The sequence below is a fragment of the Panthera onca genome, chromosome D1 (genome assembly GCF_046562875.1).
Source record: "Panthera onca isolate mPanOnc1 chromosome D1, mPanOnc1 haplotype 2, whole genome shotgun sequence".
In the NCBI taxonomy this organism is placed as follows: Eukaryota; Metazoa; Chordata; class Mammalia; order Carnivora; family Felidae; genus Panthera; species Panthera onca.
In genome coordinates, this window is record NC_138348.1 from 97,709,687 (window position 1) to 97,736,606 (window position 26,920).

Consider the following 26,920-nt stretch of genomic DNA (forward strand, 5'->3'; position numbering starts at 1 on the left):
GCTCTGTGCTTCGGATCCTCTGTCTCCCTCTCTCTCTGCTCCCCCACCCCCCCCACTCTCTCTCTCTCTCGAAAATAAATGAACACGGATAAATAAATGAAAAAAGGATCATCGAACAGGTCATGGTGGGGTTGAAACGAGCTCATGTAGGCGATATACCTGGGTCGATGCCTGGAAGTTGGCAAGTGGGGTTCAGTAATCAGTAGCCACTTCGCTGCCCATCCTACAGTCCATATCGAACTGCACCCACCTTTCCCCTTAAGGTGAGAAGCAAGTTCGCCGTCCCAGGGTGGGGAGTCTCTCCTCTGAAATCCGGCAAATTACAAGGCTATTTGGCTTGTGTGACCCAATTAATAGCCCTCTGTCTCGCGGGCCTCTGCAGACACCTCAACTTTTGCCCCAGGCGCCCCTTTGGCTCAGCAAAGCCCACCCACCTGCGAGGACAGAGGCCCCCCCCACTTCCTCGGGAGAAGACGGTGCTGCGTCGGAAGGAAGCAGGCCGTGTGCCTGCTGAGCTGTGGAAGATAATTAAACCAGGGGAGGAAAAAGAAAACAAAAACCCAGGTCCTTTAGAAATCAGGTTAGGTATGAATGTGCAGGGCGTGGCCCCCTGTATAATTAGCCGCTCTGCTGGCTCTGGGAGCTGCCTGCTCCTCCTGGGCCCGTTGTGTCAGGCTTGGGCCTGCTGCCCCTCCTCTCCCTCCGCTCCTCCTCCTCCCCCTCCCCTGTTCCCTATAGGTGTTTCTATGGGCTCTGCCGCCTGTCCCACTCCCCTCCGAGACGCCGGCCCGAGAGGTCACCCACCTGCAGCCCCAGCGAGTCCCAAACACGCCTGCCCAGTGACCCGCCATGGAAGCCGCGGATGCCTCCAGAAGCAACGGGGCCAGCCCGGAAGCCAGGGATGCCCGCAGCCCGCCGGGGCCCAACGGCGCCCTGGAGAACGGGGCCAAGGGCGAAGGCCAGGATGCCAAGACCACCAATGGGCACGGCGGGGAGGCGGCCGAGGGCAAGAGCCTGGGCGGCGCCCCGAAACCGGGGGAGGGCAAGAGCGCCCTGTTCTCGGGGAATGAGTGGCGGCGGCCCATCATCCAGTTTGTCGAGTCCGTGGACGACAAGGGCTCCAGCTACTTCAGCATGGACTCCGGGGACGGCAAGAGGTCCCCCTACGCCGGGCTCCAGCTGGGGGCCGCCAGGAAGCAGCCTGTCTCCTTCGCCGAGAAGGGGGAGCTGCGCAAGTCTATCTTCTCGGAGCCCCGAAAGCCCACGGTGTCCATCGTGGAGCCCGGGGAGGCCCGGCGCAACAGCTACCCCCGGGCCGACGGCGGCCTCCTCCTGCGCTCCAAGTCGGGCTCCGAGGAGGTCCTGTGTGACTCGTGCATCGGCAACAAGCAGAAGGCCGTCAAGTCCTGCCTGGTGTGCCAGGCGTCCTTCTGCGAGCTGCACCTCAAGCCCCACCTGGAGGGCGCCGCCTTCCGCGACCACCAGCTGCTCGAGCCCATCCGGGACTTCGAGGCCCGGAAGTGTCCCCTGCACGGCAAGACCATGGAGCTCTTCTGCCAGACCGACCAGACCTGCATCTGTTACCTCTGCATGTTCCAGGAGCACAAGAACCACAGCACGGTAACGGTGGAAGAGGCCAAGGCCGAGAAGGAGGTAATTTGTTGGGGCCTCTTCTGCGCTGGGGGCTCCCAGGGTTTGGGCCTCGAGTCTCGTCGGTCCCTGGCTCTCTCAGGATACGTTTCTTGCCCCTCTGCGCCTGCAGGCTGGGGGGGCAGAGGCAGTTCCCTCATGCTCTGAGGCCTCTGGAGACAGGGGCACTGCCTGGATGAGCAAACGGAGGGGCAGGAATGACTGGGGGGCCTGACCAAGGTCATAGGATAAATTCAAGTCTGATCAGAGAATCAGTGCTCAATCCTGCGCTCTGCCTGGCTGGGGCGATTCTTTTTTTTTTTTTTTTTTTTTAATTTTTTTAATTTGAGGGCCAAATAATTCTTACCACCTGAGCAGGACTGACCCCTGGGGCAGGGGTGATGGGGGAGGGGGAGGGCATTTGGGGGCCACTTAAACGTTCTTTTCTTCTGGCTTTAGAGCTTGCATTTGCAGTACAGAGGCTTCTTGTTGTTTATCTGATCCCCGGGCCGGTCTCTTGCCGTCCCCAGTGGCCTCCTTTGTCCTTCTCTCAGCTGGGCCGGCCCTGCGTGCTTTGTGTGGTTGCGTGTGCACGTGCCTATGCTTGTAGGTGGACACTACTTGGCGAGGGTTGGAGTCTGCGTGTGGGCGGGATGTACGTATATATGCGTGTGTGATATGTGCGTGTGGGTGTTTAGTGCATATGTTTGTGTAGGTGATGTGTAAGTGTTTGCATGGGTTCTGTCGACGTGATTGCGTCTGGGCTTCCACGGGGAGGAGCAGAGGCGTGTGGAGGCTTGTGAATGTGCTACACCTGGGGAAGGTGTTCTGGGCCAAAGGCTCAGCTGTGGTTGCTGCCCCTAGCCCCGTGGATGCTGCGTCCTGCTCTCTTGTAACACCAACACGGCGGGTGGCCGTGGACAGCCTCCCCCCCGGCGTGAACCTCCTGGTGCTCAATGTGGGGGACTTGACCTTCCTCAACAGCTTCTGTGACCATCCAGATGGGGCAGCCCGGGACTCCTCCCTGCTCAGCCTTCCTGACCGAGAGTTGACCGATTACTGTCTTCCTGCACCCCTGGTGCCCACAGCCCTGGGCAGAGAGAGACGGGTTACAAATGAGGAAAGACCCAAAGATCCTTTTCAGAGGCCTCGTTTAGCCCAGGGAGGTGTTTCCTGTTTCCCGGCGCCCCGGACCCCAGCCTGGCTTCAAGCCTCACGCTGGGAGACGGGGCTGGGGCGGAGCCGTGGAACCCGTCCTTTGGGAGCTTACCTGGGGAACCACAACAGAGCAAGGGCCATCATCCTCATCCACTGTGACCGAAACCCTGCAGAGGGTTCTGGGAGGCCTGACCGAGGTCCAGCCCTGGGGTTTGCCTCTCGTTAGCCGTTGGACTGTGGACAAGTCCCTACCGCTCTCTCAGTCCTGGTTTTTCCATGTGTGAAACCAAGGTGTTGGACTAGACTGGTGATTTTCAAATTCCCCCATGGAGTCCTAGGATTCTTGGAAATGTCTTTGACACCTCCCCGACAAGGAGGGGGGCAGATATTGGTGCCAAGAAGGCAGGGGCTTCCGGCTCCCACTTCTACAAGCAGAATACATTCTTATTTATCTGTTTTATACGTAGGGTTTGCCCGCAAAGTGTGTCTGAAACAAAAGTATCACCTAAGAAAAGTCCAAGTGCCCCTGGAGGACTCGAGGGTCTTGGTCAGCCCTCTGTGGAGGCGCCAGAAACTCAGAGTTCACCTTCCAGTGCTTGGGGCTGCCGCAGGACTCAGAGACACAGCCCTCGCCCTTGAGGGCTCACGATGTAGGTCAGGAGGCAGAGCTCAGACGCACAAACAAGCCTGGGGAACATCCGCCCAGTTACACAGAAGCAGCCGTAGATCAACATCAACTTGTAGAGGGCGGAATGCCAGGCCAGCTGGACTGTAGCAGTCTCCTCTGTCCCCTCCTTCACCTTGCAGACGGGGACACATGCCCGGGGAGAGGAAGGGATCTGTGCCAGCATGTAGAGGAAGAAGCCCCCTGATTCTCTTCCAAGATTTGAGAGCAACTGAGAGGCAGGGCATTGAGGGGATGGGATCCAGGATACGCGTGCTTTACAGGGGCTTTCAGAGGAAAATGTCTGATCCGCCGGAGTGACTAATGGTGGGAACTTCAGACGGCGTGTGTGTGCGTGTGCACGAGCGTGCACCAGCAGCCAAGGGGGTAGGCAGGGAGTGGTGCGGGCCAGCCGGGAGGCTGAGCTGGAGCACGGCTGTTTGTCCAGGCCTGGCTTTGCTGGAATGTCAGACGTGGGGGACGTTGGCACAGAGCGGGGTTAGTGGGTTGATTGATTGAAATGAATAAGCGTGTCAATCCTGGCGTCCTTTGCAGGCATCCCCTGCAGACCCAAACGTCAACCCACACACAGGTTTTTTTTGCAAGGAGCCCCGTCCAGAACCTGTTCTGCAGGCCGGCCGGTGAAGGCCCAGGTGAGGTCATCTTAGAGCTACCTTGAATGGTTGCATTAGGCTGCAAAGGACACCCAGGGCTGCGGGGGTGCTCATCTCCTGGGTTTCAACTCTCCCTGGAGCCTCTGAGCGGAGGCGGTGTTGGGGAAAAGGCCACTTGATGCGGAAGCATGACAGTCCTTCCTCTGGTGGATCCAAGACCAGAATGTTCTAGTCCCGCTCCACAGATGTCCTCCGGTCTGCCCTCCTGCCTCTGGACGGGCTGGAGTAGGCTGATGAGATTACATTGCACATATCCCTCCTTTTCTGTGTCTCAAGGCCCGCCTCCTGCCTTATCCCAAGTCCCTCCCGCTGCATCGACTCGGGAGGGAGGACTCCTCCTGGCCCATGGCTGTCTGCTCGAGGGTGACCTGCCCGGCCTCTGCACCACCAGCTGCGTGGCCCTGGCGTGGGTCTGGCCTGGGCTCTGGGTCGGCAGCCTGGAGAGGCATGAATGGGGGAGCACTCGCCTGTGGGTGCCGAGGGGAAGCAGTTTATCCTGTGAACTATTTGGAGATGGGAAGAAAGGGACCGGCAGGTGGCAGGAGATGCATCCGTTTTTATGGAGACATCTATGCACCAGATGTTTACATGTTAGTCCTGACAACAGCCCCACAGGGTATGGGCTTTTGCATCTATTTTATAGATGAAGACAGGGGCTTGAAGGTGCTAAGAGACTTACCTGAAGTCACAGTGCAGAGCGGCAGAGCTGGGGTTCGGACTGTTCCGGTGACTGTTTCCTCGCTACCATTTTTCAAAACAAAGTTTATTTATTTATTTTGAAAGAGAGAGAGAGAGAGAGAGCATGAGTGTGCGAGCGACAGGGTGAGAGGGAGACAGAGATTCCCAAGCAGGCTCCACGCTGCCATCACAGAGCCCGACCCGGGGCTCGAACCCACAAACTGTGAGATCAAGACCCGAACCGAAACCAAGAGTCAGGTGCTTAACCGACTGGGCCACCCAGGTGCCCCTGTAGTATTTTAAACTTTGTTTTCAGGTGATGGCAGGCCTTCCAGGGGCCACTGGGCCCAGTGGCTCCCAACAGCCATCCTTAGGTTGGAGTCACCTGGCGGGTGAATCATGACACTGCTCCCTGGGCCTTTCCCTGGGAGGTTCTGGTTCAGGGGTTTGAGGCCTGGGATCTTGTATTTTAAGTCTCCCTTGGGGATTCTAACGTGGAACCAGGTTGGGAGTCAGGGATCACGTCCAACATCACCAGGAGGAAACTGAGGCCTGGACAGGCGGGCCGACGTTCTCAAGGGCCCGCCGCTGGTCTGGAGCCAGCCTGGGTGGTGCTGTGTCTGCCCCCAGTCGCCCCTTCCCTGTCCTGACACCCGAGGAAGCAGAAGGGACAGTGAGCCTCAGTGAGACAGACTAATGCTGGGCTGTTTGACATCTGGGTGGAAATGGGGAAATCCATCCAGCTTTCAGATCCTTATCCAGATAATTACCATTTGTCTGAGAGTACAAATTTGGCAATTAACTGGCTCATTTGGCAAATATCAGAGCCAACGGCCCGTGCGGTCAAATCAAGCCAGAAGAGGATCACAGCCTCCTCGCCCCCTTCCCTGGGGGCATGCAGGTCACGTGTCCAGGTGAGCGCTCGCTCGGGTGTGTCTGAGGGCCCCATCGGATGGAGGCACCGGCTGCTGTGCCATCACTCTGCTCTCAGGGAGACCTCTGGTCCCCCAAGGCCAGAAGGATTTGCAGGCAGGGTGGCTTACCCAGTGCCCATCCCGGGCAACAGAGCGGGAGGCAACCAGACGAGTGTAGGAGAAGGGAACAAAGGAGGCATTTAGGGACAGGCCTGGGCAGGGTGGAGGGAATGAACCGGGAGTAGGAGGAAGTGATGAGGAAGGTGCAGACAGCGATGGAGGGGTGGGGAGCTGAGGCCCCAGCAGCAGGACTGAAGGGGAAGGACGCTGTCCCCGAAGATGCGGAGAAGAGGCTGCAGGTGAAGAGGCCACATACTACGACCTGAGTCCTTTGTTGTATCTTGGCCGCAGCCGCTTTCTAGTTGTGAGAACTCGGGCAAGGTACGTCATCTTCTTAGGCCTTCGTTTCTGAATCTGTGAAATGGGGTGACACCAGGTTAAAGGAGACAACGCCACATGTGTAGGTGATATTCAATAATACAGTTAAGTGTCGTTCCTCCTCCTAGTGTTGTGGGGGAACCCAGGATCGCGGAGCCTTCCTACGTTATCTTATTTCCTACATCCCGCCTTTTCCAGCTTCGTGCAGCCCTGCTAAGCGGGCAGAAACTGCCAAGGGCCACGCAGATGCTGGCTGCGTCCCCAGGGGTCTCACCCCAAACCCTCCTCTCCGAAGAGCGTAGCCCTCATCCCAGAGGCGAGCAAGGACCATTCTAGCAGCACAGGGCTCCCAGGCCAAGGGCCCTTCCCTGATCCCGCTGCGTCCTGCAAGTCTGGTCTTGCGAGGCCCCCTCCCAGCCTGTGTCCGACTTCGCCAGTGCCCCAAAGAAAGAAGGAGACTAGTCTCTCCTCCGCCCTGAGTCTCCCGCCCACTGCTGCAGACAGTGTGGCTCCACTTGTGCCCCTGCCCTCACATGTTTCCAGATCCGCCGCCTCCCCCTCCTCCCCTCTGGCTCTCCTCGCCACACCTCTGCCAGCCCCGCTGCCCTCTTCCTTCCTTCTCTTCCGCAGGATGGGCTTCTAGGGTCCGCCCTGGCCCCGGCTCTCCATCGTGCTAACCCCTTCCTTCTTACTCCATGGTTCTTCCACTCTCTTGGCCGGCGAATCCACGCTTGTCTGGTGAGACTTCTCCTCACCTGCAGGCCCCAGCCCAGCCTCATGTCCCCCCTTCCCCCCACAGCGGCTAGCAGGTGCTGCTGGCTGCACGTGACTCCTCTGGCCTTCACCTTCTCTGGTCATACCTTTTCCCACTGGCAAGGTCGGCCTTCCCTCATCCCCATTCTGCTTTCCCCAGGGTCCCCCGGGCTTCTGTTCCCCACGATGCAGGCCTCTGTGTGTGCACCCTTCACTGTGTATCCAAGGCCACACCTGCGGTCCTCACCTCTGGACACCAGCTAGGCCCCACCTGATCGCACTGTCCGCCCCCTGCCCCCCGCCCCGCTCGCCTGTGCCCCGCTGGCCTGCTCGCCACACTGCACTCACTCTGCCAAGCCTGGCCCGAGCGAGAGCGTCCGGCATGGCTCCTGGTCCACGGAAGGTGCCCCACACAACACGATGCTGGGCCACAGGCCGGGGCTCTCTCTGTGCCGGGCACCTTCTGACAGCTTCACTGTCCTGCTCCCAGCTCTTCCCATGACCTCCTGGGGGGCAGGCCTCTTGTTGTGTCCACGGAAGATAGAGCCACCGAGGCACGGAGCACTTAAGTCGCTTTCCTGGGGGCGGCGGTAACTGGATCCAAATGTTTAGACTCGCAGTCCCGTGCTGTGGGTGGGCTCCCTGCTGGATCCCCCAGCCTCGTTCATGGGAGGGCTGCCCCTGCCCCCCACCAGCCACAGGCCCGGGGGTGGGAGTGAATGCACTTTCCTTCTCTGCTTTCCTGTCCATCAGGCCTTGTTCTGGGGGTGCCGAGGTAGGGGAGAGAGCGCCCGGCCAATTCCCTGCCTCCAGCCAGGTCAGGAAGTGGCTTCCAGCTGTCCCCTTGACCTCGGGCCTCACCCAGCAGCTCTCCCGGGATGGGCAAGGTGCCTGGCACAGACCCATTGTCCAGACTCTTGTCTCTTCCTATGACCCAGGTCCTTCCAGGCCACTGGATCTGCTCTACTCTCTGTGGCCTGGGCTCTCGGGCCCTGCATCCTCAGGGAGCGCGAAGGCTGAGTCTCCGTGTCCACAGTGGGGTCTTACTCCTTTGCTCCCCCACCGCGGTGTCTATCAGCTCCTGGCTTCTCCCCAGCCTTCTTCCAGAGACCAGGCCGGACCCTGCCCTCAACTTCCTTCATTCTTTCCTCCGGACCACCATTTTCTCTCTCTGGTGATGGCGTTTTCCACGTTACGGGATTTTCAGCCCATTGCCGGTGGGGCGGATGCTTACTGAGAACTCAGAGTCTCCTTGCCTGGAGGGCGCAGGAGCGTGGGCAGAGAGCGGGTGGGATCAGGGACCAGGGAGCTCCACACCTCCTGCCCCGGGCCTTCCCCATCTTCTCCACCAGCTCCCTTAGCCCTCTGGGCACCCTTTCCAAGAAAGCCAGGGAAGCTGTCTCCACTACCAATCCACTCCCCTTGGGCATGTGCTGAGGGACCCCAGGTGGCCTCCTGTCGTCCGGGTGGAGCACTCTAAGTGTGACGTGTGGCGAAGTCTATACCCGGCTCACGACTCCGTGCCAACGGAGCTCACATTCCCAGCGGTTTGTGGCCTCCTCATCTTGACTCTTCTTGTGGGTTCCTCAAAGAGGCAGCTGGAGAAAGGCTTGGAACTCTGTGTTCAAAACCCAGGGTAGTGGGGTGACCGCAAGCACCCCAAGGTATTCTCAGATGCCTTAGTCTTCCTGCCTGTTGGGTGGAGATCACCCACCAGTCTTCTGAGCTGGAAGGTGCTTTGAGAGCACTGGCAGGGGGCCCAGCAGAACAAAGAGGTGCTTCCTGGCTTGGCCTAATCGGCTTGGCCTTGGCTTCATGCCTCCCCTTTCGTCTCTGTGGTAGCTGCTTTCCAGAGAAGGCATTTCCCCAAATGGAAGGAAAGTATTATCCATACTTTCCATATCCATTAGAGCTCCCCTCCCAAGGCACCTCTCCTTGGTCCCCTTCCCAACCCACCCCAGACCCCAGCAGCCTGTGTCCTCCCCTGAGCAGGGGTCCCTGGAATCTCTGCTTGTCTTCTCTTATCCTTCCCTCCACCCCCCTATCACTGCCTCACTCACTGGTCTCCCCTTCCTCCTCCAGGGACCCTGAATAGAGGTCCCCATCCTGCCCAAACTGCAGACTGCACTCTCTTTCCTGTAAACAGGTTTATAGCTGTGCCTGTCCAGACAGGAGTCTCCGCTGGTTGCAGCCTGGGCTCCTGCTTGCAACACAGGCCCCACGTCATGGCACAGAAACGTTGCACACTGTTACTGCCACGGGATACTCCCTGGGCTGGGCTGGGCTGGGCTGAGCTTGGCTGGGTCCCTTGCTCCCCCAAGCTTGAAGGAGACAGGAGCTTTCTTCCCTCTCCCCAGTGGCCACAGGTCCATTGAAAGGAGGGGGAACCCCATAAACAAACCTCCTTCCTGCTCACTTTGGGCGGACAGACCTGGCGGAGGTTTAGTCCTTATAGAGACACAGCTGGGATGTCCAGCCCCCGAGGCCCGAGTTCATAGCAAAGTAGTGTTTGGCTTGTTGCTGGATCCCTGATGAAGGGCACAGTGCCTGGCATACCTAGGGTCCCGATGAATGTCTGCAGAATGGAGGCCAAAGGGCTGGGTGGCGAACCTTGCCCAAGCCGGCCCCCTGGATGGGTCCACTCCTGGATTCTCTGGTGCTCCTCCTCCCTGACTTCTCCAACCTTGGCTCCTTCCCTGCAGACAGAGCTGTCGCTGCAGAAGGAACAGCTGCAGCTCAAGATCATCGAGATTGAAGACGAAGCTGAGAAGTGGCAGAAAGAGAAGGACCGCATCAAGGTGGGCCGCCTCCATGCCTCAGCCTTGCCGTGGGCTCACCCCACCTGTCCCACCTGCGAGGAGCCAGGCTTGGCCCCCATCTATGCTGCACACTTCTTCTGGCTCCTCCCACCCCTCTGGCATCCCCACCAGTTCCCCTTCTAAGTCTGGGCCAGGCATTTGGGTGGGATCTTGTCCATCACCTTGTGCTCATTTGACATCATCCTAGCAAATAAAGTCCCTACATCAACCGGTCCTCCGGGGCCCTCCATTGTCTGGTCTGTCTACCAGACCCCCCGGCCACCAAATGCATGACGTTGTCCTTTGACTTGTGCCAGTATGGCTGGATGTATGCCTGCCCTGGTTTGAGTAACTACCAACCACAGTCCGAAATCACTGACTCTTGACCCTGGCTGCATAAACAGCCCATCAATTCACTTTCTGAATGATGTTTGGTTCTAGCTGAGTTTCATAGAGCACAGCCTGACTCATGGGGGAACTTCTGGGTCTCTGGAATCACCCAAGGTTGGAATGATGGCTCTAGTCAACCCACCCAGGGAGGAGTCACAGATAGATAAGGAAGAATGGGCTGTAAAAAACCCTGGCCATCTCTGTCAATAGATGATGTCAATGGTGCCTTTGAATGAGATTCTTAACCAAACAGGCTTGCTGGGTTGGGGCAGTAGAAATACCCTGCCTGGCTCTGATTCTGGGTTGGGAACCTAAAGATACATCCCACGAGGGAGTTTCTTTTTAATTATGGAAAGCCTTTTTCTTCTCTCCTCTCACTCTGGACCCAGAGCTTCACCACCAACGAGAAGGCTATCTTGGAGCAAAACTTCCGGGACCTGGTGAGGGACCTGGAGAAACAAAAGGAAGAAGTGAGGGCTGCCCTGGAGCAGCGGGAGCAGGATGCTGTGGACCAAGTGAAGGTGATTGTGGATGCTCTGGACGAGAGGGCCAAGGTGCTGCATGAGGACAAGCAGACCAGGGAGCAGATGCAAAGCATCAGTGACTCAGTGCTGTTTCTGCAGGTAACAAGGAATTCCTCCACCATTCAATCCCTCAATTCTTCCATCTGCTTTCCCAGATCTTCATCCAGCATCCATCGGTCCATCATTCATTTATCTACCACCCATGTGTCCATCCATTCACCCACCATCCATCCATCCACCATCCATCCATCCATCCATCCATCCTCCATCCCATCTGCCCATTTACTTTTTCCATCCAAGCCATTTTCCTGTCTACTCTAAAGATGGCACACAAATATCACCTTGTACCAACTTCAGTTGATATGTACTAACGTTGCTTCGGGCTCAGTAGGAAAGAGTTCTGGGATTGATTAACGATGTCTGCTGTGGTTGTGGGGGAGTGGCATGTAAGCGCTACCCATGTGTTGTCCTTGATCTTATCTGTGTGTCTATTCATCCACCCATCCTTCCAACTGCTAGAGTGTTTTGGGTACTACAGCATGCCCAGGACTCTGCTAGGTGCTGTGGAGAATAGAAAAGTACAAGATATGGTTTTTGCCCCCCAGGAGCTACAATCCAGCTGGGAAGATAAGATGTGTACAATTAGAGAGCAATATAGAAGAGTGTGTAATTAAATGATAAAGCATGTGGTTTGGAAGATAAGTTCTGTGGAAGCTCTGGGAAGGGCAAGCAGGCAGGAGTAATCTAAGACAGCTTTGTGGAGGAGATGGAATTTGAACTGGGTCTTGAAGGCCCAGAGAGGTTTGAGAAAGAGGAGGGACTTTCCAGTGAGGGGGAAGGGAGGGGAGAAGCACAAAGCGTGAGGCAGGCTTGAGTATGGCACGTAAAGGTGGAGGTAGTGCCATGGCTGACCCAGAACATTCTAGAAGTTCCTTGCATTTCCTTAGTGCTTTCACTCCCAAAGATGCTACAGCTTGTGTCACTCTCATAAACCCCTGTGAGGTAGGATGAAGTGTCCAGTTGTGGAAGTAGGAACCATAGAGTCGCATATCTGACTACCAGCTCCATCAGAGCTGTTAGCCTCCGGTGGAGTTTGGTCAAACCCTTTCATTTCACGGAGGGAGAAACTTATGAGGACAAGTGTGGCTAGTTGGTAGCAGAGCTGTGTCTTGAATCCAGCGCATTTGGCTCCGGGTACTGAGTCTTCCAGCTGGACTGAGAGCCCCCTGCAGAGGAGCCCCCCCTCCCCGCCCCCCACCAGCTCCCAAAGACCTAGAAAGCTAATGGCTTCTTTCCTTCCTTGGTAGGAATTCGGTGCATTGATGAGCAATTACTCCCTCCCCCCACCTCTGCCCACCTACCACGTTCTGCTGGAGGGGGAGGGCCTGGGACAGTCGCTTGGCAACTTCAAGGATGACCTACTCAATGTGTGCATGCGCCACGTTGAGAAGATGTGCAAGGCCGACCTGAGCCGCAACTTCATTGAGAGGAATCACATGGAGAACGGTAGGTCCCTCTGTGGGCAGGTCCCACGGCCACGGGCACTTTCCTCTGAGGCCAATCCCTGCTGCCCGGGCTGGCACCTAGCCAGCCAGCCCCTCATTGTTCCAAACCACCCATCCCACCCGAGGGATTCGGGGATTGTAGGCCTCCCTTGAACTTGCTGCCAAGGTCATGCAGTGATTACAAGGGCCCTCAAGGGCAGCGAACGTCTGGGCACTGGCTGCACAAATGCCTCCTCTCTGTGGGTCATCCATCAAACTCAGGGATTAATTTCATTCAGGTCTACATCTGATTATGGAGCTCAATCCAACAGCTGTGTGGGAAAGCAGATGCTGCCATTTGTAAGGGCCAGACGCTAACCTGGTGGCTTTGCAGACTCCAGTAGACATGACCTAGAACCGCATCATGCTTGGAGGGAGAGCTTACCTGTCACCATGGCTACACTGAGTGGTGTTGAGCCCAGAGGCTAGACCTGGCCTAATGGGCTGGCTGGGGACAATGTGATACATGTGTCTCAGTGATTCACCAGCTCCCCTGAAGTCAGCTTCTCTTCTGAGTCATGCTGTCCCCCGCGGAGGCCAATTGAATCATCTCATAGAAAGCCTCCTCATCTGAGAAACTAGTCCATTAAGTCTTTTCTCACCAGCCCAGCCTAGTCCTTTCAGGGCCTGAAGCCAGAGCACTTTCTCCCAAGGCCCCACCCGGTGGCCCGGGCCCAACACAGGGCCTTAAGGACACTTCTGGCTCCAAACAGCCCAAAGGAAGTGAGTGGTCCCTGTCTTTTGTCTCCAGATGGAGCATGTGATTCTTTGGGGATGAGAAGGGGATAACGGCGTGCAGATGTGCTGAAGTTTAGGGGGGCATCTATATATGTTGGTGATGGTGCCATCACACGGTGTCCCTGTGAAATGTGAGGGACATTCAGCCACACCTGAGGGTTCTTGAGCCGTTGCCGCAAGACGATAATTTGGCTTCAAGAGGCATTCAGATCCTGAACTCCTCCTAATGACAATGGTGATGACACTGATGGCGATGGCTAACAGTGACTGAGTACTCCCTGTGTGCTGGCCTTGTGGGAGCTCTCCACTTACCGCAGCTTATTTTCCATGCTGGATGGACTGCATTTCACAGACGAGAAGGCTGAGGCTCGGAGGAGCAGCTTTCCGAAGGGCACACAGCTAAGCAGGGGATGTAGTTAGGATTCACACTCAGCTACTCAGTTTTCCACGTCTTCCCCTCCGAGAAGCTGCCGCTGCTGGTGGCTGTGCAGAGGGGTCGGGGAGCGTGACGATCACGGTCCCTGGGGTAGGACCTCGAGGGCAGAGCCCCTCATCTGAGGTCTGGCCAGACCAACGAGGGTGGCCCTGACTGGGTCAGGGTGGCCTGTGAGCCCTACCGCCCGCCCGCCCGCCGTGCCATTTCTAGGTCATGGCCGTGCTGGCCATGGCCTCTGTGCAGGTGTGGCCCGGTGCCCGGTGCAGAGTGTGCAGGGAGGCGCTGCTGATGTCAGTAGCCCTGCACCTGTGCCCGGGGCCCTGGGCCTCCACGTCGGTTCTTGGTCGCTGCTGTGTTGTTGTTGGGAGTGTCCCTGGCTAGGGCGGGGTGGCCGGGGGGAATGGGTGGGTGGCCAGTGAGTCAGACCTCCTCTCCTCCCGGATGCCAGCCTGCCCATCAGACCAGGGACTCAGCCTTGGGCCCGGAGACTAAGAAGCACCAGATCGCCTTCATCCGGGGCTTGCCATGGTGGTGGAAGGGTGGGTGGGGGCTGGGCCAACACCTAGGAGGGCCTACTGTGTGTCGGGCCCCTGCTAGGACAGGTGGTAGAGATACAGGACGGGGGTCTGAGCCTCCTCTCGTTCCTTCTCTTGCCCCGGGGAGAGGGAGAGGGAAGGGCAGAGGGAAAGTAGAAGATGGGGAAGTGGCGAGAGGAAGGAATGGGGCGGGGAGGGCGAGCTTGGCTCCACAGATCTGTTTGGGTTTGGGGGTTTACTGGTGGGTGGGGGTGGGGTGGGAAGAGTCAGTGCCCCTCCCATTCAGCTCACTCCCCTCTGCCTGCCTCTGCTCAGCCAGCTGGATCCCTGGCCATGGGGGTCAGCGCGAGAACGTCATTCCATCCCCTCGGGCCACCAACGGTGGCTGGGACGAAGTGAGGAAGCGGGGACGAGGGCTCCCACCCCAACGCTGCCCTTATGGGCCATGTGACATTGGGCAAGTGGCTTCACTTACCTCCTGAGCCGCAGTTTCCTTGTCTGTCACATGAGGATGTACACAACCAAGAAGAAACGGAGATCGGCAGCGCCTTGTCAACTGCAAGGTGCTGTCCCTGTGGCCTTACTGCCAAGGCTCAGTCCAGGGAAGCAGATGTCCCACTGTAGAGTCTCTCTCGCCTCCTGGGAGCTCAGGAGCAGAGGGCAGGGTGTTGCCTTCTCTGAAGTCGGAGACTCTTGCCTCTCCCTGGGACAGAGGGGCTGTGGGCCGACTCAGCAGAGCCCAGGGATGCCCCCAAGGGCCGGCTTCTCCTCTCCACTTGCCCCTCTGGTGACTGACCCCTCTCCTTCCCAGGGAGCGACCACCGCTACATGAACAACTACGCTAACAGCTACACGAGCGAGTGGAGTGCGCCTGATGCCATGAAGAGATACTCCATGTACCTCACGCCCAAGGGTAAGGGAGAGACCCTGCCGTTGCGGGCCATGGGCCCGGAGACTCAGCCGGGTTCCGCCTTGGTCGAGTGACCGTCACTCGGTTTGCCTCGGGAAGTCCTGGAATATACCCACTGTCCCGGTAGAGCCTCGAACGGTGCCCTCTTTCACCCTCAGAAGCATCCGGGTTAGAGATAAGTTGCTGGCACCCTGCCCCTCACGGCTTCCCTCCCCTCCGGAGGGTCCCTGCCTCCAGTCCGAACCCTTCCTTGCCTTTCCTCCCGGAGGGTCCCCTGGCCGCTGTTTTCACCAGCGGCCGTCTGCCAGGCCTGAGCCGTGTTCCGCTTCCGCTTGAGTGTTTGTGGTTCCGTGGGCGGCTGGCTCCTCCAGAGCCAGTCTGCTCCTCAAGGGCAGGGAGACCGACGGCTGGCTCCACATTGCCTCACCTCTCCCTCCCGTGCCTGCGCCTGGCCCTCCCTCTCTGGGCCTGGACGGTCCCAGCCGGGTGGGGGTATATGCCAGAGCCTGCCTGTCCTCGCCCGGGGCGGTAGGTAGCCTGTCGCATTCTTTTGCACTAGCAACAAACCACAGTAATGCCCGTTACGTAAGGGTGGGTGTGCCAGGCCTGTGGGCCCTCAGACAGAAGGTGTGTGAGTGGGGGTGGGGGGCGTCGGGAGAAGAATGGGGGTGTGGGGAAAGGTGGGAAAGGAGACCGGAGACGTGGGGAAGGCGCAGGGAACTGGGGAGGGGGGGGGCCTCCAGGCCAGAGCGCTGATTCACACACCTCAGACACACACACACACACACACACACACACACACACACACACACACCCACCATGGGAAGGGCGTAGGGGATTTAGAGAGATGAGCTCAGCGGGAGAAAACTCTGCGCTCCACCCAACTTGAAAACAACACCTGGGCTCTGGCAGAGGCATGGCGAGGCAGCTGGGCACCCCGGGTGCCCCCTGCCCCACATTCCTGGTGAGGCCTGCCCCTTCCCCTCCCGGGGCTCTGTCCCAGGTCTGCCAGTGGCTGAGCTGCACTAACCAGCCTCCCCAGCGTCCCTTGCCCAAGCTGGTCCCTCTGAGGACCCCGGTGTGCATCGATCGCTCCCCTCGGCTGGCCCCTGCTGGGCTCCCCTGCTCTGTGGAAGACCGAGGAGAGTGTGGGTTCCACCGTGAGTCTGGTCGTGGGGAGGGGAGCAGAGCAGGAACAGGGGTGGAGGGAGGAGCACAGGGCTGCCAAGGGGCTGTCCCAGAGCCAGGACCTGGTGACCTTGGCCTGGTCACTGCCCCCTCTGAGAGGAGACAGATTAGGCTCAGATGCTAGGAAGCCTTTGAGCTTGTCACTGAGTCAGGCTGTGACATTTGTAGGTGGAAGAAACAGGTTCATCCGGTGTCCCCGCCCCTGCACGGAGGACAGGAGGAAGGAGGAAATTTGCCCTCCGGGAGCTCCCAGGCTCAGGGTAGAGGCAAAGGAAGGGCCAGGGAGAGTCGGCAAGGGGATCGGGAAGCAAGGCCCACCCGAGGGCCACTGGCATGAGTCTGGGGGCCCCGGGGCAGTGGGCTCGGGCAGGGAGACTTCCCGGCGGAGGTCAGCTTCCAGGCCCCCCGAGACGGGCAGTGTGCTCAGTAAAGAGGCGTGGCTGCGACGGACAGAGGGCACCTGGGTGAGAGGAACCACAGGCACAGGGGTTTAGAGAAGGACCAGCAGGTGCTGGTTAGGTGGGAGGGGAGGGGGCCAAAAGAAGGACCCTGGCACATATGGGGAATGTGTTTTCTTCACCTGTGAGGTGGGGGTATGAATCCCAGCCTGCCGTCCTCTCAAGATTGTGGGAACCCGAATTTGGAGGTTGCCGTGCAGTGTAAGGTCTTGTCCCCAGACGGGGAAGCACCCGAGAGGTGTTTGCGGGCACCCGCTCACCATCTCTGGAGAGCTCTCGCTTGGCCCAGGGCCTGATGCCTGGGCCCCCTCCACGGTTGCCGTGATCCTCCTTCCTCAAGGGCGCCTCATTTCCTGGCCTCTGGGGTCTCATTCACACAGGGGACTGGCTCAGGAGGGAAGTGTTGGCTTTTCCAGCCTCTGGTGATCTTCAAAGCCCCCTGGATAGGGTGACCATACGCCCCAGTCTGTCCAGGTTTACACCTGATGTTCTTGCATACTTAATAGCCCTCCTTCCTTCTCAAGTGTCCTGGCTGGAGGGCAGATTAAGTGACTGCCTATCCTAGACCCAGAGGAGCTCGGTGGTGAAACCCAGGTCCTGAGACAAGCAATGGGGGCTGTTTGGGGACAAAGAGTCCCATATAACTCCCAAGTCAGGAGCCATGGGCCTGCCTTGAACCAGACCCACCTTTCTGCAATGATGGTTCCTGCTCGTCTGCTTCACAGGTGGGGCCAGGACATCGTACCAGCCAGGGTCCCCCAGCCGCCTCTCCAAGGAGACGAACCAGAAGAACTTCAACAATCTCTATGGCACCAAAGGTGAGAGAATGGCCCAGTGTGTAGATGGGCAGGGCCCGTGATGTGGGGTGAATATGGGGGCTGAGGCGGGCTAGGGGCCCAGAGACAGGTGGGAGGGGGCCTGCTGAGCTCAGAGTGTGTACGTGTGAGTGTGCGTGTGTGTGTGTGTGTGGGGGGGGGCGGGTGTGACCTCATTAGTTGGGCTACGGAGAGGCAGCCGGGCACCTGGGCATCGCTGAGTCCGAACGATCTTCCTCCCCCTGAAGGGTGAGTCAGGGATACTGGGAGCTGGGGTTAGGTGTAGAAGCTTCCCTTAGCAAGCATGGGGACACAAGGACCTGAGGGGGACCCGGTCCTTTATTGATTTGGACACTTCTGCACGGAGAAGTCACGGTGGTTAAGACAGACTAGTGTAGCTGTAAGACCCGGAGAAGGTGAACTAGGGGTGGAGACGTGGCTTCCTCTGGGAGAGCTGCCAAACACAGAGACCCCTCTGCCCGGTGCACCGAGGGCACCGTCGTGCCAGGGGTAGGGCCATGCACCCCAAGAACCCAGGTTCCGGGAGGCTCTGAGGTGCGTGCCAGCCATGTGCAGGGAAGGAGGGGATTGGGGCATCTCCACCAGAACCCCCACCTCGGATGTGGCACCGGGAGGTCTGAAGAGGTGAGGAAGGGGGTGGGGGACCTCTTCGGTGAGGACATGGGCCCTCAGAGATCTGGCGGGTTGGAGGGTCAAGGGCACCCGTGGACAGGGCACTGGCCAGGCCTCTGTGTCGGGACTGGGTTCACACAGTTACTACCACATGCATGGTAGACGGTGCGCTCCCAAGCAGACGCTGGGTCTGTCCGGCTCACTGCTGCAAACCTGGAGGGGGGAGCTCAGCAAACACGAGTAAAGAGAGGAGGAGTGGAGAGTGGACAGAAGAGTTGAAAGAGTGTTAGGAGTGGATCCAAACAAGTGGATGAAAGGGTGTGGGCCTCTGGCCCCTTGGAGCTCTGTGTGGGTCTGCTCCCCAGGGGCCGTGCTGGAGAGCCCTCCTGAGGTCCCCTTGGCAGGGGCTCACGGTGGGGTGGGCAGGCGGCCCCAGCCATCTCTGACCGCCAAGCCCCAACGTCAGCCCCAGGCAGGCAGCTGTGGGAGAGGACCACCAGGGAGGGGGCTGTCCGGACTGCTGAGAGGGAGGGCCCGGGACGGCTGCGTCATCCATGGGGGGCTCTGAAGCCCCAGACTTGAGCATCCCCATTTCCGTGCCCTCCCCGCTGCCTCTCCTCCTCTAGACTACGGGGCATACTTCCAAACGGACACTTGCCCCTGTTCAACTTGGCAAGCAGAGTTTCAGGAGTAGCATCAGCCGCTTCCGTCCCCGGGTGTTCGCATGTGTTTGTATTTATTTGTTCTTTCGTTCATTCCTCCATCAACCATACAAGGAAATCTTCTAGGAACCGGGCTCAGTGCCAGGTGCTGCGCGTGATGGTGGGCCAGACAGGCCTGCCCCCTGGCCCCATGGAGCCCGGGGGGGACACAGACGATGAAACTTGCCATTAGGACCCAGGGGGACGAGGGGTGCAGGGTGACGTGAAGCCTGGGGCCGAGGCACACGCAGATTTGGGGGAGTGACAGGGAAGCTGACGTCAGAAGATCCAACATATTTGTTGAGGATGGGGAGCAGGTCGAGTGTCTGTGCCTGGGGTGCTGGGGAGCTCAGGGGTAGCCTGGATGGAGGGTGGAGTGTTGGAGAGGAGGGAAGGGAGGTGAAGCCGGGAGGTGGAGGTGCCGGTGAGTGTGGGGGCGGGCGGCCCAGGAAAGTGCTGTGCACTGATTGAGGACTTGGCACCTGAGTCCCGGCCTTGAGGTTGGGCAGGGACGTGCAGACACCTTGTGGTTTAGCACGAGTTTGATGGCAGGAAGGATTGGCAGGAAGCAGGTCGGGGGCTGGACAGATTGGCAGAAATGGTCTCGTCCTGCTCTCTGAGCCCCCATACGAGGCTGCACGGGGGGAGCACGGGTCTGACACCTCTTCCCGTGTCCTGCCAGGTAACTACACCTCCAGGGTCTGGGAATACTCCTCCACCATTCAGAGCTCTGACGACCTGCCCGCCATCCAAGGCAGCTCCTCCTTCTCCCTGAAAGGTGAGCGGTCCCCACCCTGCCCTACTTTTCCCGTCACTCGCTGAGCTCTATGCTGGTCTCTGCTCCCTCCCTCACCAGCCACCCGCTCTGTAGGGCACAGACCCCCGGCTTGAGAGCCAGGGAGCTGCCTCCACCCGTGCCTCTGCTGTTAGAGAAGCACGGGCCACACCAGCAATGGCCACTAACGATGAGCCACATCGTCAGGACGTGACCATGCCATATCCCCACTGCCACCCCTGACATCCCCAGGGTGCTTCCGTCGGGCCTAACTTTGGAGTCCTCCCGCTGCAGAACTTGGTTCATCCGGCGACAGCCGGCCTCAGTTGACTCGAGAGCCCTGTGGCCACGTAGCAGCTGCCAACACGCTGCAGAGTCAGAGTCCTGTGAAGCCTTCTTTCGCAAAGGCAGGACTACACCACTTCTAAGGCCTCCCGAGTCTGACTCTGCTCCCCAGAATTCTTTGATGAAGCTGAGCGGTCAGTGACTCATGTCCCCTGAGGTTGGCCAGGGCCCTCGTGTCTCTTCTGAAAGGCCCCAGGGACAGCTCTGTGGACTCCGGTCTAAGCCCGTCTGTCTTCGGACAGGCATCTGGCCCGGAAGCAAGGATAAGCAGGTTGGCCAGAGTCAGGGAGGGGGAGGAGAAAGGGGCTGTGCAGGGCAGCAGACCCCCAAACTGTGGCCTCCGAGGGTGGCTTTATCAGTCAGCTGTCCCTTCCGGGCTGGAATCCCAGCCTGTACCCAGGCCTGGGATTCTTGGAAGGACCAGCTCCCCTTGCTCGCCTTACAAGGCAATGTGACCGGAGGGTCCCAGCCCGCAAGACCCCCACGGGATGTCCTCTCCCCGAGTCAGGCCCAGGAAACTGGCACTTGCCCTGGCCTTGTCTGCCTCTTAGCACATCCCTCCCTGCTCTCTGGTCAAGCCTCTAGATCAGAGGCCACCAGTCAGGGAAGACAGTCACCCTCCGGTGTGATTTGGAGCTTTCAGGCTTCCCTGGATCCCCCCATTGGCCTGCAGTACCTCCCCTGTCAAAGTCTTGGCCCGAGGACAGCCCCTCCTCAAATATACCGAGCCCCAGAGGAACAGCCCAGGAACATCTGTGGTCCCCTTCACACGGATCAGCCCATCCCAGCCGGTAATGGCCTTGGATGGGGGTTCTGGGCAGATGCCTGCCTGTGTGCAAGCAGAATCCGCACACCGTGCCCCCCCAGCCCGCCCCCACCGCCGTGAGGGTGGACCCCACCTGCACCTACTCCCGCGGCCCTGGAAGGAAGCAGAGATGCTCAGCGCTGCCTGGATAAGGCTGCCAGAATAACAGCGCCCCGGGGTGAGCTGTGACTCCCTCTGGCCCCTCCTGGGACCAGGCCGTGCTGCTAATGCCTCTCTCTCTCCCAGCAGGCACTGGGAAAGTCCCCTATCAGTTCACCACCTCGGGACAGGCCACCACAGAGTTTTCCAAACCCCTGGACGGCAGTGGGCTATTTAAAAACAATCCTGGTACCTGCCTGTTTTCCCTCCCCTTGTCTCTCCCACAGCAGGGCAGACGGGAAATCCTATGGGGCTCTCTGCCACTTCTAGGGGACCCTGGTCCCTCCTCCCTAGAGTCCCCTGGAAGAGGGATGCATCCCCGCACCCACCACCCCCTCCCCCCCCCCCCCAGCACCCTCCCTAGCTCACCCTTCCCCTGGACTTCTGTCTGCTCTACGAGGCTGGTCTTCTGGACCACACCCCCCGGCCCCACCCCCATCCTCCCCTCTCTCATGGCTGGCATGGGTTTTTCTTTCTGGGAACTGAGAATCGAGATCTGAATCCCTCCCTCTCTCCATCTGCCGCTCAGGACCCGTGGAACCCTCTCTTTCCAAGGCTTCCCCCACCCCCAGATGCGGGGAGAGACCTGGCTTCTCTGCTCTGTCTCCACCCTCTTGCGGAGGGCAGACCAAGAGAAGGGTCAGCCTGGCTGGCAGCCTGGCAGGGCTGCAGGTGGTTTCTGGGCCTGACCAGCTCATCCTCCTCTAGAGCAGCCCAGAACAGGGCTCCGGGCTGCCCCAGCCAAGGACAGACCCTGTTTATTTCTTGAGCTTCTCTAGTCCGGGTCATAGTCTGTTCCTCCCAGGCCCTGCAGACCGTCCCAGCAGGCCGATGGCTGAGGCTGACAGTGCCTTCCACTGTTCTGTGGTCCAGAGGTCCTCCCAGATCCCACTGGGCTGAAGGGGAGTGGGGTAGGTGGGAGGATCAGGCCCGGGTAGCACCCATGTGCTCTGGGCTCCGTGGGCTTGCTCTCTCAAGCCCGGACCATAGCCACCAGGCAAATTACTGCCTGTCCCTGGCCCCAGCCTCCCGCCCCGCAATAGGCCAGAGGCAGAGGAACTGGGCAGGAGGAACGTGGGGATGGGTTTCGACATCCCACAAAACCTGCGTTCACATCCCGACTGCCGCTCCCTTGGCCGTGCAGCTGGGGCCAACCGCTGAGCTCACAGAAACGGGGTGAGGCTGAAGGAGAAGCCACGTGCAAAGTCCCCACGGTGGTGACAATGGAGCCCTGTCCAGGCAGCGTGGGCAGTTGGAAAGGGCGCCTCCTGGTAGAAACCCTGGCAGGTTGTGCTCATGGGAAGAGACAGAGCCAGTGGTGTGAACCTTCAGGGCAGGTGGGGGGAAATCCTTGGGGAGTAATGTGAGCCCGACCTGGATTTGGCGGCCACACTCCCCTGCGGCCTGGCCCCACCCTCCTGGCCTGTTCCTCCTCCCTCTGTCTGGGTGCCTTTTCCCTCTGGCCAGCCTCCCCAGGGTTTTCCACTGCCCCCCGCCCCCCCCACAGCTGCTGCATACCTCTTGAGGGGTAGCCACACTTGGTAATGGGCTGGATGGAGCTTGGTGGTCACTTTGGAGATGGCACCTGTGTTGCTGTGGTCCTGGAGGCCCTGACTGTCCAGCCCCTCTCCCTCTGACCGGCGCCTCCTGTTTCCGCAGGCTATCCCTCCCTCATCAGGAGCCAGAGCCCCAAGACCCAGCCCCAAACTTGGAAATCTGGCAAGCAGACTTTGCTGGTGAGTAAGGGACTGCCAGGAGAGCCTGCCTGGGCATAGGTGTGTCCAGAATGGGCACTGAATGGGGCTCCCCAGGGGCAACTTCCCAGGGGAGGTGATAGGGGGATGGGGACACCTCTGGGATGGAGGGGGGAGGCAACAGTGGCCTGAATATGGACACTCAGCAAAGGGCAGTAGAGACCTAGGGCTAATAGGCAGTGGGTCTGGGTAAGCACATACTTTCTGGGCCTCAATTTTCTAATCTGTAAAGTGGGCAGCCCTGGGGTTTTTTTTGTTTTTTGGTTTTTTTCATTTGGCAAATGGTTGCTGGGTGCCTGTGTTTGCTGAATGATAGCTTTGTCCTCATCAGCTCTGACAGTGTGATAGTCTCCGTCCAGGGGACAGACATCCTAGTGACGGGTCCCACTTCCCTGCGGCCATTCCCCAGCTCTGACAGCACAGAGGCCATGGGGGTTATAGTGCGGTGAGGCAGAGGCTACAGTGTTAAGAATAGAGTTGTTTTGGGTCCAATAGCTAATGACCCTGAACCAGGAACTGAAAAGCCACACAAGAGGGGAGCATGACCTTGGGGGCCAGCCAGCTCATGGGATCCCAGATTCCCTCTCTGAGACTGTTGCCCCCGTTTTATAATGTAGTACTGAGATGAAGTGACCCCTGATAACCTTTAGACCTGACCCAAGACCTAGGCAAGCAGGGGCTTCCTCGACGGGCTGTGCCCCCACCTTCTGCTGTGCATATCCCTTGCCGCTGACAGAGTCAGACAGCTGCCCTGGTGTATGGGTGGCATCAGGGGCTCTGCCGGGGACAGGGGCTCGAGTCCCTCGCTCCCTGCTGTCTTTGCATTTCGAGGTCAGAGCGTGGGGAAGTGATTTGCTCCAGGCCACGGTGACTGGGGCTGGTTTAATTGGAGAGAATCTTTTAATTTGCTGGTGAGGGGAGCTAAGTGATCGTGTGTATAATTTGGAGCTGGGTCCAGGGGCATTGTAGCAGCAGGACTGCAAAGAGCAGATACGGGGAGAAAGAAAGAGGGTTTTTGTTCCTGGACTCGGTCCTTCCCCTCCCAACCACATACTCTCACCTCTGAGAGCCTGGGTCCCAGCAGAGAAGGCTCATTAGCACTGCTTGGCAGGTAGGGTTCTGACGTCCGCAGCTCGCACGCAGCACTGGAAGGAGGCTCGTATGTACGAGGCAGGTGATCGTATGTGAAGAAGGCTGGCCTGGGGGTCAGGAGGCCTGGGGTCTGGCCCTCACCCTCTTACCGACTTGCTGTGTGACCTCATGTGAGTCCTTCTTCCTCTGGGCCACAGTTTCCACATCTGTAACGAGAGTCAGATGGCCTGGATGATCTCACAGTCCTCCCAGCTCTGATGTGCCATGACCCTGAACCAGGGAGGGGACAGGGGCAGGCTGGGAAAATGGGGACAAGCCCAGAGGCCTTGAAGCTCTGTTCCTGCCTACCCACCACCCTGGGCTCTGAACAGGACAGCACCCTTCACTGACCTGTGGCCCATTTGCCTGACCCAGCCTTCCAGAAAGAAAGAGTTCATCCATTTCTAGGTCTATTCATGTTGCCTTGTTGCCTACCTTCGGGTCCAGGCCTATTCTGCCACTGGGGAGCTATGTGACTTTGGCCATGCCTTTCTCCTTCCTGGGCCTCTGTCTCTTGCGTTGCTTATTTTTAAAAACATTTTTTTTTTTTTTTTTTTACTTTTAAAGATTTTGTTTTTTAAAAGTAATCTCTGTACCCAACATGGGGCTCGAACTCAACAACCCTGAAATTAAGAGTCACGTGCTCTACCCACTGAGCCAGCCAGGCGCCCCTCTTGCATTGTTTAATAAGTGGTTTAACCGAGGTCTGAGCTAAGGGCTCGGCCCCCACATTCCACAGGTCCCAGTTCTGCTCTGGACCAGACGTGGTCCAGACGTGGGCAAGGAGCTACCAGTAGATACAAGTTTCCCGGCAAGCAAGGTCAAGGGCAGGGGCTGGAAACATCCTCGGTGTCTCCTGTACCGGCATCAGTGGAGGGTGAGATGGGCTCGGTCCCTGACCCAGCTCAGGGACAGAGCCACTTCCAGAAGCCCACAGAGGGGCCGGGGGTGCTCACACAAGGCAAGCAGCAGCGAATCCCGGCCTCTTCGCTGCCGGAGGATTTCTCAGGGCCCTGGTGAGCTGATTGGGAGCAGAGTGGGGGGAGGAAAGTTGTTGCTGACTCTGTGCTGAGGACGCTTCCTGAATCCCGATGAGGGGCCAGGATGAGAGAGGCGAAGGGGCTGGGGTTGGGCAGCTGGGTGTTGACCTGCACCCTCTCTGTCAGTGGGAGTCACGCGGAGACGACAGAAGCAAATGCTTGAAGACCCAAGAGGTCATTCGGAGACACGGGTGGAATTGGGGGGCGTGCTCTGGAGCTAAAATGCTAGGGTTCAAATCCCAGCTCCCCTACTCAGCTGCTGGGTGGCCGTGGGAAGCTGCTTAGCCTCTCTGTGCCTTGATGTGTTCATGTATAAAACAAGGATGGTAATAATAACCCACTTAATTGGGTGGCTGTAAAAACCTAAACGGGACCATCTATAGAAGACCCTGGTAACAGCATAGTGCAGTTCCATAGAGGTGAAAGCGTATACAAATGGGGGCTATGGTGGGCTGGGGGGTGTTCCTGGGCCACGGAGAGAAGGTTTGATGAGGGGCTGAGGTTCTTGCTCACTTACCGACGGACGGGAATGAGCTCTCATTAGGATATGAGCCCAGAGACTCTAATAATACTGGGGCCCGACCCCGCTCACAAGGCAGGGAGAGCTTGCAGGCGAGGCCGCAGGGCCCTAGAGTTGTGGGTTCAGGTTACTGCTGCTTCCCGCGGGGACATTAGGCTAGGGGGTCTGGCTAATAGGCTCAGCTTTCATCTGCCTCCTTTAACGACTCTTGTTTCCCCCCCTCTCCCGCAGTCTCATTACCGACCGTTCTACGTCAACAAAGGCAATGCGATGGGGTCCAACGAGGCCCCGTGAGCTCCAGACGGACAGAAACGAGGCACTGCCACCCCTGCCCTCCCCGGCTGATCCTATTCCTCTTGCCATCCTTCTCATCTGGGTGGATGGGAGCCTCCCCCCTCCTCCCCCATCAGCCATGCTCCATCCAGGCCCCTCTCCAGCGTTGGGACTTCTGATGGTCACCATCTTTCCTGTGCTCAGAGGCCAGCCGTTGCAGGGGTGGGACATAGGTGGGCCTGCCTCCCCTAACCCACCACCCTCCTCCAGGGTGGATTGCTGGGGCTCCCATGGGTGCCCACGTGGTAGCAGCCTGCCTCTCCTGCCCCCCCTGCTGTCTTGAGGCCTATTGGCCATTTCTCTCCAAGGCTCCTTCCTGTGTGATGTGGTCAGTAGATGCTTGGCCAAGATAGTTGCCCATCTTCCACCCGCATGGGCCCACCTTCTTCTTCCCAGCAGCCCGGCCCCATCCGGAGACTGGCCCTAAGTGCCCTGCTCTGGTCCTGCCCACCAGTGCCCAGCCCGGAGGAGCCTGCAGGCCCTGGCCACCATGCAGGAAAAGCTCCCAGTGTCTGGCATCATCCTGGCCACTTTGGGCATCACCATATCTACTCTGAGTCTGAAGTCCCTGGGAATGGGCTCTCCTGGCTGTTAGGATGGTCTTAGCCAAGATACTTCCCTCTTCCACCAGCTGAGATAAGCAATTTCCTCACCATGATACAATCCATCCACGAAAACAGCTACTGGCCCAGCTGCCCCAAGGGAAATGCCATTTACCTATGGAATTTTCATGGTTCTACAACTCTGTGTCCTCTCCAGCAATGGCAAGTGAGCAGGTGGGGGGAAAGTGGGGCTGGGCTGGTAACTTGCAATTTCCACGTAACTGCCGCTGTTTCCCAGGGTGCCTTCCACACTGCTCCGCACCCGTCTTCCTCCTCCCTCTGACTACCTTCCATGTCACACGCCGTCATGGGGCTCGGGGCCTGCAGAGGGGACCAAACCAGGAACGGCAAGGTGGGGCCCTTCCTCCTCTCGCTGTCCCTTCCAAGGGCCCTGAGGGTTCTGGGGAGGGGGACATTCAGCCTGGGCTTTCCCCTCCTGAATAAACCATTGATCACCCACTTCTGTACTGAACAAGCATTTCTCGAGGGTCACCAGAGGGGCCCTCTGCTGAACACTTCCCCACCGCTGGGGGCATTGGAGTCATCTTTCCCCTTTCCTCCAGAAGACATGGCTCCTTCAGGTCTCCCTCTCTCCTTCCCCACCCCCCGTCAGAGTCCCTGGGGTGCAGTGCAGGAGACTGGACCTTTGTCAGGCGGGCCTCAGCTAACAGTGAACAGAAGGGAGGATGGTGGGGTAGGGTCCTGGGGTACATCGCATACCCAGAGGGCTTTGAGTGCTCTGACCGCCTCCCCTACCCCCCTGCCAGCCAGCCTATCCTGCAGTCCTTGGAGGGGATCAGGACCCAGGAGTGGCTGGAGTCGAGAGTGGCCAAGCGCTTCTCTGTGGTGGGGAGGGCTTTCTGGGCAGGGGGACCCC

General features: G+C 58.8%; 1 protein-coding gene across 3 annotated transcripts; it reads left to right on the top strand.

Annotated features, from left to right (window-relative positions):
• The first annotated feature begins 753 nt into the window (after window positions 1–753).
• Window positions 754–26,502, top strand: TRIM29 (tripartite motif containing 29). Of its 3 annotated transcripts, none has more exons than XM_060605032.3 (10): window positions 754–1,653; window positions 9,611–9,706; window positions 10,486–10,719; window positions 11,928–12,126; window positions 14,686–14,787; window positions 17,156–17,248; window positions 19,262–19,357; window positions 20,751–20,852; window positions 22,323–22,399; window positions 25,340–26,502. In XM_060605032.3, the coding sequence occupies exons 1-10, from the start codon at window positions 850–852 to the stop codon at window positions 25,400–25,402; spliced, it is 1,866 nt and encodes a 621-aa protein (XP_060461015.2). In that variant the 5' UTR covers window positions 754–849; the 3' UTR covers window positions 25,403–26,502. The 3 variants fall into 3 exon arrangements, with proteins under 3 accessions (XP_060461015.2, XP_060461016.2, XP_060461017.2); XM_060605033.3 differs by having other exon boundaries at window positions 20,754–20,852; XM_060605034.3 differs by lacking the exon at window positions 20,751–20,852.
• The last annotated feature ends 418 nt before the right edge of the window (window positions 26,503–26,920 follow it).